This window comes from Fusarium odoratissimum (genome assembly GCF_000260195.1).
Source record: "Fusarium odoratissimum NRRL 54006 unplaced genomic scaffold supercont1.20, whole genome shotgun sequence".
In the NCBI taxonomy this organism is placed as follows: Eukaryota; Fungi; Ascomycota; class Sordariomycetes; order Hypocreales; family Nectriaceae; genus Fusarium; species Fusarium odoratissimum.
Window position 1 is genome coordinate 609,873 of NW_022158705.1, and position 15,967 is coordinate 625,839.

Here is a 15,967-nt window from a genome sequence, read left to right on the forward strand (position 1 = left end):
CCCCCCGGTACGTCTCCCTTCACAGAGAGCATACTGACACTTTTCCCACTTAGCTTGCCCTGGCCTGGGCGTTCCTCCCCGACAAGTCGGACCTTCGAACCGGTCTTATTCTCGTGGGTCTTGGGAGATGTATTGCCATGGTTCGTTCATCTGTCCCTTTTGGGCGCGTATAAACCATACTGACAAAATGCATTTAGGTCCTTATTTGGAACGGCCTAGCTGGCGGCAACGACGAATACTGTGCCATCCTTGTCGCTGTAAACTCGATACTCCAGATAGTCCTCTTCGCCCCAATGGCCGTCTTCTTCATCCGCATTATCAGCCACGAATCCGGTACGATTGATATATCCTATAACGTCGTTGCTATAAGTGTGGCTGTTTTCCTGGGCATCCCGCTTGGAGCAGCTGTCATAACGCGGATCATCCTGCGCAAGGTCGCTGGACCTGATTGGTATGAGAGGACCTTTCTCAGATTTCTCGCACCCTGGTCCCTCCTCGGCCTACTCTATACTATTCTGGTTCTATTCGCGTCCCAAGGGAGACAGGTTGTTCACCAGATTGTATCGGTCGTCCGGGTAGCAGTCCCATTGGTGGTGTATTTCGTGCTCATCTTCTTCGTTACTTTGTGGGTCAGCAGATTGCTTGGCTTCCGGTTCTCCATGGTAGTTACCCAGAGCTTTACTGCTGCAAGCAACAACTTTGAGTTAGCTATCGCCGTGGCGGTCGCGACCTTTGGCCCCAACAGCGACCAGGCTCTGGCATCCACCGTCGGTCCGCTCATTGAAGTCCCAGTCTTGGTAGGCTTGGTGTATGCCGTGCGCTGGATGGCCAACAGATGGGATTGGAAGTAAAGGAGTGAGAGCCAAGCTTTCACCGATCTGCGCCATCGGAGACATGGTCTGTATGCTTCTATGGACTTTAATAAATAGATCATCTAGTGACGCCCAGGGTTCTCAACGTAAAGTCTAGGAATTGAATAATAATAATAGTTTGCTTTCAGCAGTCTATAAATTAGAAAGAATCCACCTTGACATCGACATGCGTCTAGTGAATGTGATCCATGAGTTGAAAGATCTTGGTGTTCTTGACAGAGCAGCTGTTATCCCCATGACACCCCAGTGCGGAACGAGCCCACGATGGGTCTGTCTGGCTGTGAAATTCGACAAGTATTTCTGCAGCTTTGTCGCACGATGTTTCCAGAGGCTCAGATCGGTTGCCAGAATGGACGATGGAATTTGATGAATCGAAAGAGTCAGAGAGCGGCGAGAGCACGTCTGTTGGCGCTGAGGAACTGGAAGCTGCTGTATTGCCAGCCCCGTCCGTCTCACGTATTTCGTGATGAGATGTTGGCTCCTCTTCACGAAGCAACAAGACTTCTCCGTCATCCTCCCGAGGCTGTATCAGTTCCAAAAGTGGCTCGGTAGATGATGGCTGATTTCGGCCAGCTGTCGGGACAATTAGATTTGACACCATTGGCACCGCGTCTTCATTCATGCTTGGTGCTGGCCACGATGAGCCCTGAAGCGTATCGTCCGTCGGCATGGCACTCTTTTTGGTTGTCCCAAGTAATAAACGTCCACAACTATTGCACCGATATCCTGCATTTAATGCCCGATGGTGTTCCTCCGGGGAGGACAGGTATCGTTCAATTTCACAGTCCGAGACCCCGTAGACGCCAAGCAAGTCCTTCAGGCGTTGGTTCTGGACGCTGACGGCCTGGGCAACGCGTTGCATCTCAATAGAGGCCTCCACGCCCATCCGCTCGTATTCCTCAAGCCGACTCTGCAGATCCGCAATCAGCTCTTGCCGCCGAGCTCTGGACCTGCGCTGAGCATCGCGATTTTCTGCAACAGTGGCAGCGGTTTTATGCTGCAGGAAAAATGGTGAGTGGGCATCATCGGTGATGACTTGTGCAGCATACCTTCCGGGGCATCTTTGCCTTAGATGTCGAGTTTAGACGTGCGAGTTCGTGTGGACAGGAGAAATGATAGTCCAGACTAGATCGTAGAAGACCAATCAATCAATGGTGAGATGTTGACGTGTGGGTGAGATTAATCGTAGCTGCAAGGGTACGGACACTGCACTGACTGGTACGGTGAGTTGAGGAGAATGAATGAACAACCCCCAGCCAGAGCCAGGTCGAAAGACGTGGTGGGTGGGCTTGATTGTTGTGGCGAGTGAATAGCTTGTGGCTTGATGGAAAAATTCATGATGTAAGGGTCACCCAAAGTAGACTAATCTTTCATCCGCCTAATCTACTATAGGTATTTTTTGCAACACTCGTCTCTCCCTCTATGTTAACTTCGATTTGAAGCTCGCATTATCCAATGTGCACACTGTAGATAGCGCTGACTAGCCCAGCCAAGATTCACCGGGAGTTTCTGTTCAGTTCTACATCACCTATACCACCAGGCAGCCTGCGTGTTTGGGATGCTGAGTCTCTGTGACGCAAGTTTATCCACAGCGCTGCTAGAAATCCGCTTGCAATGACATATGCTAAACCTGCAAATACCTGAGGGTAGACATACGTTCTCGGGGCTGGCAACCCTTGGAGCATTAAAGCTATGACTTCGGCAGCTGGAAACTCAAGGTTAGTTTACATCACGTTTTAGGCGCCGTGACACTGCCCACCACTTACATGCAGCAGGGAGGATTGTGGCAGCCCAAGCGAGGGAGAGCGTTGCTTGGAGATTCTGGATACCCGCGACTTCAGCTGACAAGGGACCGATGGTCTGTGCGACGCTATTAGTAAATCTCTCGGCTCTCAAGATCCAGAGCAAACGTGAAGAGAAATATGCTCACCATTCAGAAGACTCCCAAGATTGCCCCGCAAAGAATGGAAAAGAACAGTGTCAGGCCAAATGACGTGGCGGGTAACCAGAGGACAAAACAAATAAGACCGCAGAGAAGCGTGAGCACGCAGGCAGTAGCAACCCGAGAGAAACGATCGCTCACCAGGCCAATGAGGGGGCGTCCAATCGCGGTCCCCACGTTCAAAAAGCCAACAATGTCGGTGGCCTGCTTACGGGATAGCCCTATGGCGAGCGCAAACTCGGACAGCGAAAACAGCAGGACAACGTACCCGAACATGGTGGTGAAAGCCCACATCAAAAGCAAGGCAACCGCTCTGGACCGAAGAAGGGCGATGTCAAAGGCCCGCTGGTTCGGCTGGATCTGAGAGTTCCTGTGTCGAAGCAAAAGAGTTGCTATCACGATGCCCACCAAGGTAATGATGCCAGTCGCGCGAAGTGCCCAGTCCAACCCCTGAAGTTTGATCATGGCAGCTGTTCCCCAGGTAAAGGCTGCTCCTCCGACGCCGGAGCCGGCAGAGCTGATGCCGTTGGCCATGCTCCGCCGCTTCGAAAACCACTGCGACAGGACGGCCGTGCTAGGGACGATGACGAAGCCGATCCCGCTCCCAACAAGAGCCCCCTGAGTAAGATACAGATGCCATGCTCTGGAGGCAAAGGGAGCAGTTACGTAACCAATGCTTTGTAAGGAGCACCCAAGCAGCACAACAGCCTTTAAAGGATATCGGCCGGCGAGGTGGGTCGCTAGCGGAGCAAGGAGCATAGCACAACTGAAGTTCAGCCCGCCGACAAGCCCGTATTCCAACGGCTTAGCATTAGCGAATCTTTCGGAAGAGACGTATTCTGTTAGGTAGACACCAAAGGACTGCATAACCGATTAGACCATATGAGACTTGGGAATAAAAAGCACTCACTGCTGTTACACCCCATGTAAGAGCATTCAGGATAAAGCACGAGCCCACGACGACCCAGCCATATCCTCCATCAGGAGAAAGCAAGACATCATCATCAGCTTGACCGGATTCGTGCATTGCAGTATACGATTGACTCATATCTAGAAAATACAAAACGCAACTTCTACCCGCTTGCTGTCGCTTACCTTTGTTCGCAGGCACACCGGCCTTTTATGCTTCCAAGGGACGGAAGACAATGACGCCCATGTGAGACAGGCTCTACCATCAGATTGCCCAGAACTTTGGCAACAGGACACACGATCTTCGCCAATAGATGAAAAGTAACACATACAGGTACGACTAAGCAAATGGTGACAGATCGGAAAAATACCGAATCTGTCCTAGCTGGCTCCGCACACTACCACCTGCACAATGGATCAGCGACCCCCGCACAGTGCAGTCCTTCTCCCCAAGAGAAGGTAAATGGCGTATAGAAACCTGTGATTCCAAGCAAGAAACCTCGGGATCTTTTCAAATGGCGAGGGAAGGATGACCAGGAGAAGCTTCAATCGCAACCAGAGTAAAAAAGGGGACTCGAATCACCTCAGATGCTAAAGCCTAGGTTGTGATCAGAGCCCGGTGACTCTTGTCATCACGCGCGGGTCGTATGGTTAACGCAGCGACTACAGTTTACACATCAAAGGCTGCAGGTCTGAAGAGATTACTAATTGTAACGGAGTTACAAGCAGGCCAATTTCGCAATATTATTATCCTCAATGAAGTGAGACCTGTCCTTGACAACGAGATACAGAGGATATTCTGCGATGTTCATTCGGCTGTGTCAGGGAGTGTTTTGATATGTTGGCCATGGCCCGTTTCAAACTGGACCAACAAACACCTCACTTTCTAAACTTGCCGCCACGATGTACGAGCCCATGACACAGAGGAGCACTCAGCTCGGCTAATAAATGAATTGGGAGTTTCTCAATTCCTACTCATCGCTCTATCTGTATGCCTACCAGGATATGCTTTCCGACTGCGCTTCTTGTGCACTTCGTCAACTCGGACTCTAAGCGCCGACCTTGGTTGACCGCCTGCCGTATCATTGTTCCAAAATACTCTTTTCCCGACGATGCTTGCGTAGTTTGTAACCCTATTAGTTGTTTTAGAATTGGACACTTGTGATGAACTGTAGAGCCTCAGACCTTTAAGCCGATAGTCTCGAAGTTACAAGTGGCGTCAGTCGCATTGGAAAGCCACAGGTATTTATCGTGACTAATCGCGGTTTTCCGACACCATTGAATTGCTTTCCTTCTTTTCTTCCGATGGCGATCCTAAGAAGCGATTCAGTGGGCTTTTGTGTTTCCTTTCATCCTTGTGCGCATTGACGGGCGGTCCTGGTGGAAGGAATGGAACATTTAGAAGGACGGCAAGAATACTCTCAATTAAAGTCATCGTCGTTTTGGTTGAAATTTATTGGTATGTTTTGTGAGAGTGAGGTCTGGAGCTAATGGCTGTTGATCACCGGAAATTCTTCATCAAAGATATCGACTGATTGGTAGGCAGCAATTATCTAGACTCTCAACCAACATCTACGTTAGGATTTAGTGACGTTAGTTCATGCTGTTGGTCCGTCTCTTTCACCCTTTGACAGCGCCATTCATTGGTCTGTCAAGGGGTCTTGAGGGGCACAGTCCGGTCTAGATTGCTTCTATGAGGCCACAATGCCTACCCGGTATGGTTGAGACTCTAGGCATCCTTAAACTAATTTCTACCACGGTACTAGGCATAAAATCATAAGAGGCTTTTTATCATAATTTTAGGTACAAGTCTTTATCTTCATTCAAACATGAAGAGCTTCGACTTCATATTTCCTGAGACGTATCACGAAATGGGAACTCGAGGCTAAATAGGCTCATGAAGTTGGTGCTATCCAATCTCAACCTAATTTTATATTCGGGTAATGAGAGAAATCTCGTCCCAGGTCCAATGAGTGGCGTCATTGTGCCAAACTCTCCATAATGTTAGATGATGCCCCTTGGAAACACGCAGTCGGTATGTATCCTCTTTTATCCCATACACAACCAATCTCTACCGAGCATCCTTATTCTCGGTCTTACCTCACGAAACAACCTCCATTCACAAGCTCACAGGTCGGCAGAGGGAGTTGAAGCAATCGCAGGATTGTATCCTTGAGATATATTCCTCAGCTACTGAAATAATCCCCGGAGCTCTTCTTGCTAGAGCCGTTTAAATGGTTGACTATTTTTTACATCATCTGATAATATTATCTAATAATTTTGAACATAAAACAAGGGCCTCCCCCAAAAGCAGCTCTCCTGAAGCTACCCACTTCCACCAGACCGATAAATTCTTATACTATTTGCACCAATTAGCTGTCTTAGGAAGCAAAGGGAATACCAGAGAGGGACTGCATTATTACACTGGACTTGCTCAAGTGTTTTCGGAACCTATCCTTTCCGAACTCGGTAGTGGGACGGGACCTACTTGTGGTCAGTGCGTGCTATATACGAACTGTTGGCTCTTTTGAGAGTGTTGTTGGATGAAAACTATTATAGATCTTTTGGAACCATGCTAAGCTGCCTACTTGGGATGAACTGACATATTCCAGGCTGTTTGATATTGGTTTCGGCTTACCCTTGTCTTGGGGACCCTGGAAACTACGTCAAACGTTAACGTGGGAGTACTTAATGCCGAAGGAATAATGGGGCATAATCCTGTTTCAGAGTACATGATTAGTCCAACTTCATCAAGACGGGCCCTGCCGACACGTCCCAGGGTCCATTATTTACCCGGGAAGTTACTGACTCGGATATCCCTGCTAATAGCATGTTTGAGACTTGACATCTCTGTTGACCCCGTGATGCTTGCGGGGTTGGCTGAAAAGGATGAGACGTGCCTTATAGCAAATCGCTTAATTGGAAGCTGACATCTAGTTTGCAAGGGCTGCTGAAATAAAGTTTAAGCTTATAAAACACACGGTTCAAGAAGGTGGAGTTGTTAGTCACTTGTCTCATAGCTCGGTCATGCCGATGAGTTTACGGCATTAGAGAAGATGAGGAAACGGGGATACCATCGAAAAACACAGAGAAATGAAGAGAAGAAAAGACTATAAAGTATCGAGGTTTCCCGAGTTATCCTTTCTTCAATCAACTCAACAACTCAGTTCGCTTCCTCATAATCTGCTGCGCAGTTTCATCCCTTACAACTTGATCTCTTTCTTCAAAGCTCTTTGCTTCAACTTTACAATTTTCACCAAGTCCGTGACTTACACACCATTTAACCTTTTCAAAATGCCCTCTCTCACCAAAGTCGTCGCTGCCGTTGCCGCATGCTCCGCCATTGTCAATGGCGCAGTTATCCCAGCCGAGAACGGCCTTCACACCACCACGCTCCAGACCCGAGACACAGCCAAGGGCACTGGTCATATTCTCAGCAAGCGAGAGCCTGTCACCATTGCTATTCTGACCGCGGCTGGTACCGCGGCAGTTAGTGCCATCGTCAGCGAGGCCGTCAGCGCTGCCGCCGCTTTTATCGGGGACATTTCCAACTTTGACGCTGGCCGTGAAGCCTTCACCGTTCAAACAACCGAGACCATGATGGCTAATAACCCCGACCCCGAACGTTTCCAGGCCGCTGCCTGCTATAACAAAGCCTTCTCGGTTGCTGATCCTGCCAACATTGACGGACAGTCCTCCGTTGAGTTCAGACTTGGAATCCTCAACACCGATTATGAGTGCATGTACATTGCTGCACCTAACCAGTTCTTTACTGAGGGCGATGGAGGTCTCATCAACGTAAGTCATAATTGAGTCACATATCGAAGTTCATGCCCATTTTGACTAACTCTAAATATAGCTCTCCTTTACCCATACCGATCGATGCACTTTTGATCAAGAAACAGCTGATCTCACTTGTGTTTAAGTGAAAAGCACGAGAAATTATCCTTTTTAGAAAAGCTTTGCTAAAGCTAGGAGATATTGGTCAAGCACCGGTTAGAGATGCAGTAGTCTAGTCTTTACATCACATCTCATACAATATTACTAAAGAAGCTCATAATGATCCCCAATAGCCTAAAGACCTAGCGGAAACAGACCTGAAGTGAAAATATTAGGATACCATGTTACGATCACCTAAACAAGAGGTGCTGGTGTTAAAGACACGAGGCACCTTTGCTGCTTATAAGGCGGATAGTAGACTACTTTATCTTAACTTTATCTTTATGAATACCCGAGGATCTGACCTAACGGAAGCCCCACTCAGAGAGTGGGCAGCAAAATTCTGGGATAGTGATAAAAATCTGGGATAGCTGATAGGTGAGAAATAGGTGGGAAAAACGGGAAATCTCTGGCTATACCTTTTAATTTTATTATAATTAATTTGAAATTACTATAGTTAGTTAATTAAAGTATATTGAAGTTATTGCTAAATGCATTTTATTATATAAGGCATATTTATCGTGGTGCTGCAGCCAGATATATGCAGATTAAATCACAGGGCCGTTTGGCCATGTTTCCCTGCCCTATAATGCCTTTACTTCTAATCCTGCCTCTAACCTAATAGGGAAAGGGATAATAATCTCTTATTGCGTATGCTATTAGGGGTGTAATATATTTATGATTCTGTGATATATAGAGGAATAATTAGTCTTAAAGGAAGGCAGTGGCGTTGGAAGCGGCGGCAGCTTGGGCTCCTTGATATCCTGAGATAGATTAACGAAAACAGGGGCTTCTTCATCGTTTTCCGAGTTATTAGAATCTCTAAAAGTGAGGCTATTATGAACTAGACCTTACTATAGATTGCTGAGTATAATCTTAATATTATCGCTTGAAGGAGTAGTAGGTATATCCTGAAGAGGACTTTGATAAAAGCCAGCAGCGGTGGCATCACGAAGTTGCTTATAGAAGTGCTTCTGTTGTGCTAAACCGCCTATATTATAGAAAAAGCCTTTTTTAGGAGTTAGTAATGCTTCTTATGATGGAGGAGGAATATAGATAATCTTATTAACTATATCTAAGCCCTTTTATTTCTTCTAATAGTTAAAGCTAATATAAATTAGCTTCCTATTATTATTTATATTATACTTATAGTTCTTTTTTTATTCTTCTTTTAAGCGGTTATCTTTTTCTCTTTGTAATTGCTTTAAGTTGTAGTATTAGCGGCATATCTTAGCTTCTTGGTCTTTCTTTGTTGAAGCGGTAAGACTTTCTTGCACCTGCTTAACTGTAACGCTGTTAATATATTGACCAGTTGGTATAACCTTCTTTCTCTTCTTCTTCTTATTATTTACTGAAGTAATTCGCTGTATTCGGGTCTGTATATGCTCTTCTGCGAAGCTATTTAAAACTATAGCCTTACAGATAACATTATCTAATATACTAAAGGAATCTTAAGTAGGTGAACTGAAGCTATTGCGATAATTGCATTTAAGATGACGTGCAACTTCACGAGTATCTTTAAACTGCGTCTCTTTTGGAAGAAGAGATTAAAGAGCAGGGTTTATAACTGTAAGCAGAGACTTCTTCTTCTCTTTAACTTTTTATATAACGGCTATGCCGTTTACTGGGAAAATTCTGCTTTTCTTAAAGCCGTTTATGATGTTATGAGTAGTAAACCCTTCCCTGATTATCTCGTTCAATTTGCTAATTAAATCAGAGCGCTTAAAATTAAGATATCCTTCTTGTATATGCCGCCGCAGGAGCTTTTGGTATGCGTTTTTAAGCAGCTAAAATACTCCAACATCGAGAGGTTATATATAATGTGTTGAATAAGAAGGAAGAATTATAATCTTAATATTAAAGTAAATATAGTAATCTATAAGCTCTAAGGAGGTTTTGCTAGTAAAGCCATTAATAATGAGAAGTTGCCAAATATGCTCCTTTTCAGGCCGTTAAAAATACGGCTCCTTCTAAATAAAGTTAGGCATATTAATATCTCTTATAAACTTATTATAGCCAAACTAATTAGTAAATATAATGCCTTTAGATTATGCCTTTGCTATGTATTTAAAGGAGTTGCGGTTAAAATGGCATATTTAGTCTATTGAAATCTCTGTGTTAGAAAAGCCGGTCTCTGAGTGTGTAAAGCGAATAGCTTTATCTAGAGCGTTAATATCCTAAGATTCCGTTGGCTAGGTCTTAAACACCATTAATAGAGGTATTATGACTAAAAGTATATCAGAATATATACTAAAGTCTAGAGAATACTAACATCTAGCTGCATTTGCGTATCTAAGTATTGTAGTTGATTTTCTATTATTAAAAGCTATGACTTTATGTTTAGTGTTAAGGATCTTCTTTATGATAACTACCTTAAGCCTCTCGCGAAGGGCGCTAATCTATATGCCGTATTTATTAGCGTTAAAAAGCTGTGATGCCTTAATATTATGATCTTTTATAACTATACTAAGGTTAGTATAAAATTACTATAAATCCTTAATATCTCTAGCTTTAAATCCTGCCCTTTCTTGGTTAAATGCTTAAACTAACTTCTTCTTTTGTAGCTGTAGATTATCTTAAAGAAATCTCCTATACTATCTATCGCCAACTGGCCCTACTGGAGGCGTTCGTGATACCCTCAACTCATTAGCTGCTTATTCAATAAGCAGCTGATTACAGGGAAATCCTACTCTTTCAAGCCATATGATATATGCGGTTATAGCGCGTTCCTCTGACTTATTGAGATTTCTTGGCTGCCTGCGGCTATTATCACTGAAATCTGGTTTTCCATATAACTTCATTGACTTTAAATGACGGCTAATAGCGCTCTTGGAAGCTTTAAATCTATCTGCAGCTTCTCTTATGCTAAGAGGCTTCCCTTCTTTGGTGTTGCAGTGGCAGCTTTGAGAGAGTAAAATCGCTTAAGCTGCGGCAACAGCAGGGTTAAGATAACAAAGATTTTCTATTTTGGAGGTCTAGGAAAAAAGCATATTTTAAATATAAGATAAGATGAGATAATACTTGGAAATATCTGCTAAAAGTTGGGTTTTTGGTGGTGAAATCCTATAAATTTGGATGAAGCGGGGTATCCGGCTGTCCTAGATTTTTATCACTGTCCCAGAATTTTACCGCCCACTCTCTAAGTGGGGCTTCCGTTAGGTCAGATCCTCGGGTAGTTGTAACGGTTAGGGTCTAACTATGTTAAACTAAGCCGTGCTAGGTTTATTGTTGGCAGATTGCATAGGGCGTGATACTAAGCTTATTGGAGTGTTATATCTCTTAATAGTAGATTTAATATATATTAGGCTTAATTAATATAAAGAAGTTTTATTAATAGCTAGTAAGCTAAGTTCTATCTAATACTAAATAAATATATATATACTTAATTATAAGGGTACTTAGTAGTACTTCCGTTAAGGACTAAGATATTATCCTTTTGGTCCTAGACTATTATTATAATACTTTGGTCTTATTATAACTAATTAAAGTAAATAGACCGAGAAGGATCTATTTAGTCTAGTTATAATTAGTAAGATTTATAGGGAAATTTATAGGGTATATATAATATAACCGCGAGGATTATAATATAATCTCTCCCCTCTCTTAGGTCTTATCCCTAAGACTATACTTACTTGCTATTTCCGTTAATTTATACTTATAAGTACCAACTTAGACTTATTTTTATTTGCATATATCTTACTAATTATTATATTAGGTCAGGTTTCTAAGAAGAAATATATAAAAACTTCTAAGTCTAGTGCTCTTATGCAGTATATCTATGATTTTGGCGATTTTATTATGCCGTATTCCTATTACTTCTATCGTAATCTTATATATAAGGCTATTAATAAATAATCCTATTGTTATAGTAATTATATAGATGTGAAAGTAATTTGTAATAGTTCTGGTGTTACTTCTTTTTATAAGTCTTTTTCTTGCCTTATTAGTTCTTATGCTAATTTTAGTAGTTTTAAAAAATATAAGAGAGTATAAAAAGTTAGAAGAAGATAAATAAAAAGCTGAAGAGGCTCTTAAAGAGGCTATGGCGTATCTTACTTATATTTATAAGATAAAGTATTATCTTAAGGAGTAGGGTAATAAGTTGTTTTCTTATGGAATGTAATCCTTAGAAGAGCAGGGTAGTTTTTCTATTAATTAGGCGGAGTTATTGATTATTTCTAAAGCTTAATCTTATGGTGCTGTAGATTTAATTAACTGGAATTCTATTTTGGTAGATATTCTTTTTATTAATCCTACTATTTCTAATAGAACTTCTTTAGGAGTTATTAGGCATTAACGAGGTATTTTAGTAGTTCTTATATATTTTTATTTTCTAGGTAGTCTTTCTATTTTATTAAGTATTCTCTTTGACTATTAACCTTATATATATCTCTGATAGCTTCTGCTTTATAGACTTCTAGTCCTAAGATTTCTTATGGTTTATTGCCTATTTTGACTTATATTATATCTACTGCTAATTTAAGTAATAAGATATAAAAGATCAGATAGAGTCTAACTCTTAGTAGTAGATCTAGTTTATAGTTATTTTCTAAGATTTTTTATAGTATTTTATAGGGTCTGATGAATTTATAGTCTAATTTGTGTATTAGTTGGTCTATTTTAATGTTTTTTATGGCTAGGTAGACTATATCTCCCTCTGAAAAGGTTAGTCCCTTTAACTATTTTAGGTCATAGTAGTTTTTTATATATTTTCTAATAAATTTAAGTTCTATTTTTATTTCTTTATATAGGTTTTTAAGGTTATTACTTTTAATTATAGCGGCTAGGTTAATTAATTTCTCTTATTATGCATTATAGTATATATTTAATATAAATCCGAAGTTAGCATAAGCTAGTATAAGCTTTATGCTTTTATTATATGTAGTATTATAAGCAAGTTAGGCTATTAGTAGCTTTTTAACCTAATTATTTTATTTATAGTTAATATAATACCATAGATACTATTTAAGTACTTAATTTATTTGTTTAGTTTATCTGTCGACTTATGGTTAAAATGCTATTATAAGTTAATAGTTTAGTCTAAGTTATATTATAAGTAATTGCCAAAATATTACTGCAAATATAGGTCCTCTGTTAAATAGAATTTCTATAGGTAACCTATATATACTAATAATATATTAGTAAAAAACATAAGAAAGTTCTTCTGCATCTATTACTTCTCTATAGGGTAAATAGTAAGAAAATTTTATAAGTTAATTTATAATAACTATAATACTATTATAGAAGATTCCGGTTAAGGGTTCTTCTAATAAGGGTAACTTTATAATAAAGTCTATTATAATTAAGTCCTAAGGTTATTATATTACCGGTAGTAGTTATAGTTATCCATATAGTTTATATCTCTAGGCTTTTATTCTTATATAGAGGTTATATTATTTAATAATATCTTTTATATCCCTTTTTATAAACTTATATCCTTGGTCTTATAGTTATTTTACTGTTTTCTTAACACCTTAGTATCTATATAGCAGATATAAATAAAATTCGCAAAGGAAGTTACATTCTTTATCTAATAGGAATTTTATTCCTTTTATTATTCTTATAATTATTTTAATAGGTTAAATAAACTAATATTCTCCTTTAGGGTTAAATTCTAGGAGTTATTCTTTTATTTTTATAGTCCCTGTATTAAAGTCAGGTTATTAACTAATAGCATCTATGTATCTATTATCTATGCCTTTATAATGCGCTATAGTGAAATCGAATTTATATAGGTATTCTATATAGTATAATTATTATTAGTTTAGCTCTTATATTATTATAAAGTAAGCTATATTCTTATAATTAGTAAAGACTTTTATTAGGTACTTACTTTCTCTAAGGTAGTATCTAAACTCCTTAAAGTAGTTAATAATAGCTAGGAATTCTTTATTATAGATAAGGTAATTAAGTTCTACTTTATGCATCTTATAAGAATAAAAAGCAATAGGGTATAATATATTATTATTATCTTATTATCCTATTTATCCTCCTAAGGCGAAGTTAAAAGCATTAGTTTTAAGTTTAACTTATCTATTAGGGTTAAACATAACTAGAACAGGTTTGCTTATAATGGCTAATTTAAGCTATTTAAAAGCTTATTATGCCTTATTATTCTATTAGAATTATTTATCCTTTTTAGTAATCTTAGTAAGAAGAATAGTAATTTTACTAAAACCTTTAATAAATTATTAGTAATAGTTGGCAAATCCTAGGAAGGATTAGGTTTTTTTTACTAATATAGGTGGTTTCTATTTAGTAACTACTATAATCTTTTATCTATTTATTCTGATTTTATTATATAAGATTTTATATCCTAAGTATATTACTTAAGACTAATAGAAGTAACTTTTAGTAGGTTTAATAAGTATATTAGTATCTTATAGTGCTTTTAAAACCTTATAGATATATTCTATATACTCTTCTTTTATATTAGAGAAGATAAGGATATTATCTAGGTAGCAGACTATAAAGATATTAAGGTGCTCTTGAAGTATATTTATAATTATGCGTTAAAATACTATAGATGTATTAGTTAATCTAAAAGGTATAACTAAATATTTAAATAGTTTATATTTTATTTAAAAGGCTATTTTCTATTTATCGCCTTCTTTAATTTAAATAAGGTTATAAGCAGATTTAAGATTAAGTATTATAAACTATTTCTTACTAAATAGGCAGTCCTTAAGTTTAGTAATAAGTGGTAGTAGTATCTTATCTTTTTTTATAATCTTATTAAGTTATTAGTAATCTACTATAAGTCTTAGCTTATTCGAGTTAGGTTTTAATATAAATATAACCGGATATCCTGCTAAGGATTTAAATGATTTAATATATCCTTTTTATAGCATATTATTTAATTATTCTCTAAGTATATTAAGCTTATCTTAAGATAGGTTATAAATAGGAAAGAATTTTAGGTTCTTTTTATCTTTTAATATAATTTTAATATTATAATCTATATATTAAGGTAACTTAATATTTAGTTCCTCTTAAAATAATTTCTTATAAATATAATACTCTAGTAATATATTCTTAAGTTATTTATTAAATTCCTTTATAATAACCTATTTTATTTATTTAATATCTTAGTCTAATTATCTAAATTATCCTTTAAGAGTTACTATTATTTATCTAATATGTTTTATTTTGCCTTAGTAGTATTTATATTATATTCCTTTTAGAATAGGTAATACTTTATTATGCCTATCTTTGCTGCTCTTATTAGTTGAAGTTTAAGATCTTATATTATTATTATCTAAATTATTTTCTTTATTTAAAGGGTAGTCTTTATAGTCTACCTAGCTAGTTCTTTAGTTAATTTATATATTATAGTATTATAACTATAGAAATCTAAGTATTAAGTTATATTTCTATACTAGGATAATATTAAAGTTAATACCTTAGTTTTTTCTATTAATAAATACCTTAAGGTAATTAATCTCTCTAGTAATTCTTCTATTATTATAACTATAGGTGCCTCCTTCTTTATTCTTTATAATATAGGGTTTTTTTTTATTTCTTTATAATAGCCTTAGCTTATTAACTGTTTTAGAGGAAATAAAATTTATATTAGCTCTGCTATCTATAAGTATATTTAGCTACTTATCCTTAATTTTAACTTTTAATTCTAGGCAGGTTTATTAACTTCCTTTTATAGTTATTCTTAGAGCTTTTTCTAGGAGTTTATTTTCCTCTACTCTTTTACCTATCTGCTGCTCTATTATAAATAATATATGCCTTTTCCCTATAGGTAGTCTATACTATATTTACTTCTAGTGCAGTTAATATTATTAGGATATTTATATTAGGTAGTAAGTTATTATTAGTATATAGCTTTTATTTTTCTTACTTTATAGTCTAGGATAATATCTGCTTTTTCTTTTTTAGTAAGGGGTCTTCCTTTTTCTTATTCTAATTCTTCTAAGCGTTCTTATAGTTATTACTTATCTAGCTATTAGATAGTATCTTATTTATCTTAAGATACTTCTTCTTCCTATTAGGTAATATCTTAGTTAATTTAATTAAGTTCCTGGTTAAGTACTTTATCCTTAGTAATCTTAACTTCTTATTATACTTTTTATCTCTACTAGGTGATATATTAGGAATTCTAGATATATACTAGAGCTTGTTCTTATATTTTAGTATAAGCTTCTAGTTTTACTACTTAAGATCCTCTATATCTCTTTATAACTTAATATCTAATAGTATTAATAATTATATAAGGTTTTTATTCTTAATGCTTATTAATTTATACTAGGAAGTAATTATTTGCTATTTTATCTTACTAGTATTATAGGCAGTA

At 38.0% G+C, this 15,967-nt stretch overlaps 4 protein-coding genes across 4 annotated transcripts in view; 2 read left to right on the top strand and 2 right to left on the bottom strand.

Moving 5' to 3' along the window:
- FOIG_11127 (arsenical-resistance protein) overlaps positions 1 to 851 on the top strand; it is a gene marked incomplete at both ends in the record, with an annotated part of 1,484 nt that extends 633 nt beyond the window's left edge. Inside the window, 2 exons of the mRNA XM_031211674.1 lie at positions 54 to 140; positions 198 to 851. Coding sequence (XP_031058858.1) covers positions 54 to 140; positions 198 to 851 — 741 coding nt within the window. The remainder of the gene's footprint in view (positions 1 to 53; positions 141 to 197) is intronic.
- Positions 852 to 1,044: 193 nt separating this feature from the next.
- FOIG_11128 (uncharacterized protein) lies at positions 1,045 to 1,933 on the bottom strand (the record flags this gene model as incomplete). Its single annotated transcript, XM_031211675.1, has 2 exons — positions 1,045 to 1,869; positions 1,922 to 1,933. The coding sequence occupies 2 exons, from the start codon at positions 1,931 to 1,933 to the stop codon at positions 1,045 to 1,047; spliced, it is 837 nt and encodes a 278-aa protein (XP_031058859.1).
- Positions 1,934 to 2,368: 435 nt separating this feature from the next.
- Positions 2,369 to 3,841, bottom strand: FOIG_11129 (uncharacterized protein; the record flags this gene model as incomplete). Its single annotated transcript, XM_031211676.1, has 4 exons — positions 2,369 to 2,577; positions 2,639 to 2,756; positions 2,815 to 3,675; positions 3,725 to 3,841. The coding sequence occupies 4 exons, from the start codon at positions 3,839 to 3,841 to the stop codon at positions 2,369 to 2,371; spliced, it is 1,305 nt and encodes a 434-aa protein (XP_031058860.1).
- A 3,032-nt stretch (positions 3,842 to 6,873) lies between these two features.
- Positions 6,874 to 7,792, top strand: FOIG_11130 (uncharacterized protein). The gene is made up of 2 exons (XM_031211677.1): positions 6,874 to 7,521; positions 7,583 to 7,792. Exons 1-2 carry the CDS (start codon positions 7,018 to 7,020, stop codon positions 7,646 to 7,648), a joined length of 570 nt encoding a protein of 189 aa, XP_031058861.1. The 5' UTR covers positions 6,874 to 7,017; the 3' UTR covers positions 7,649 to 7,792.
- Positions 7,793 to 15,967: the final 8,175 nt, after the last annotated feature.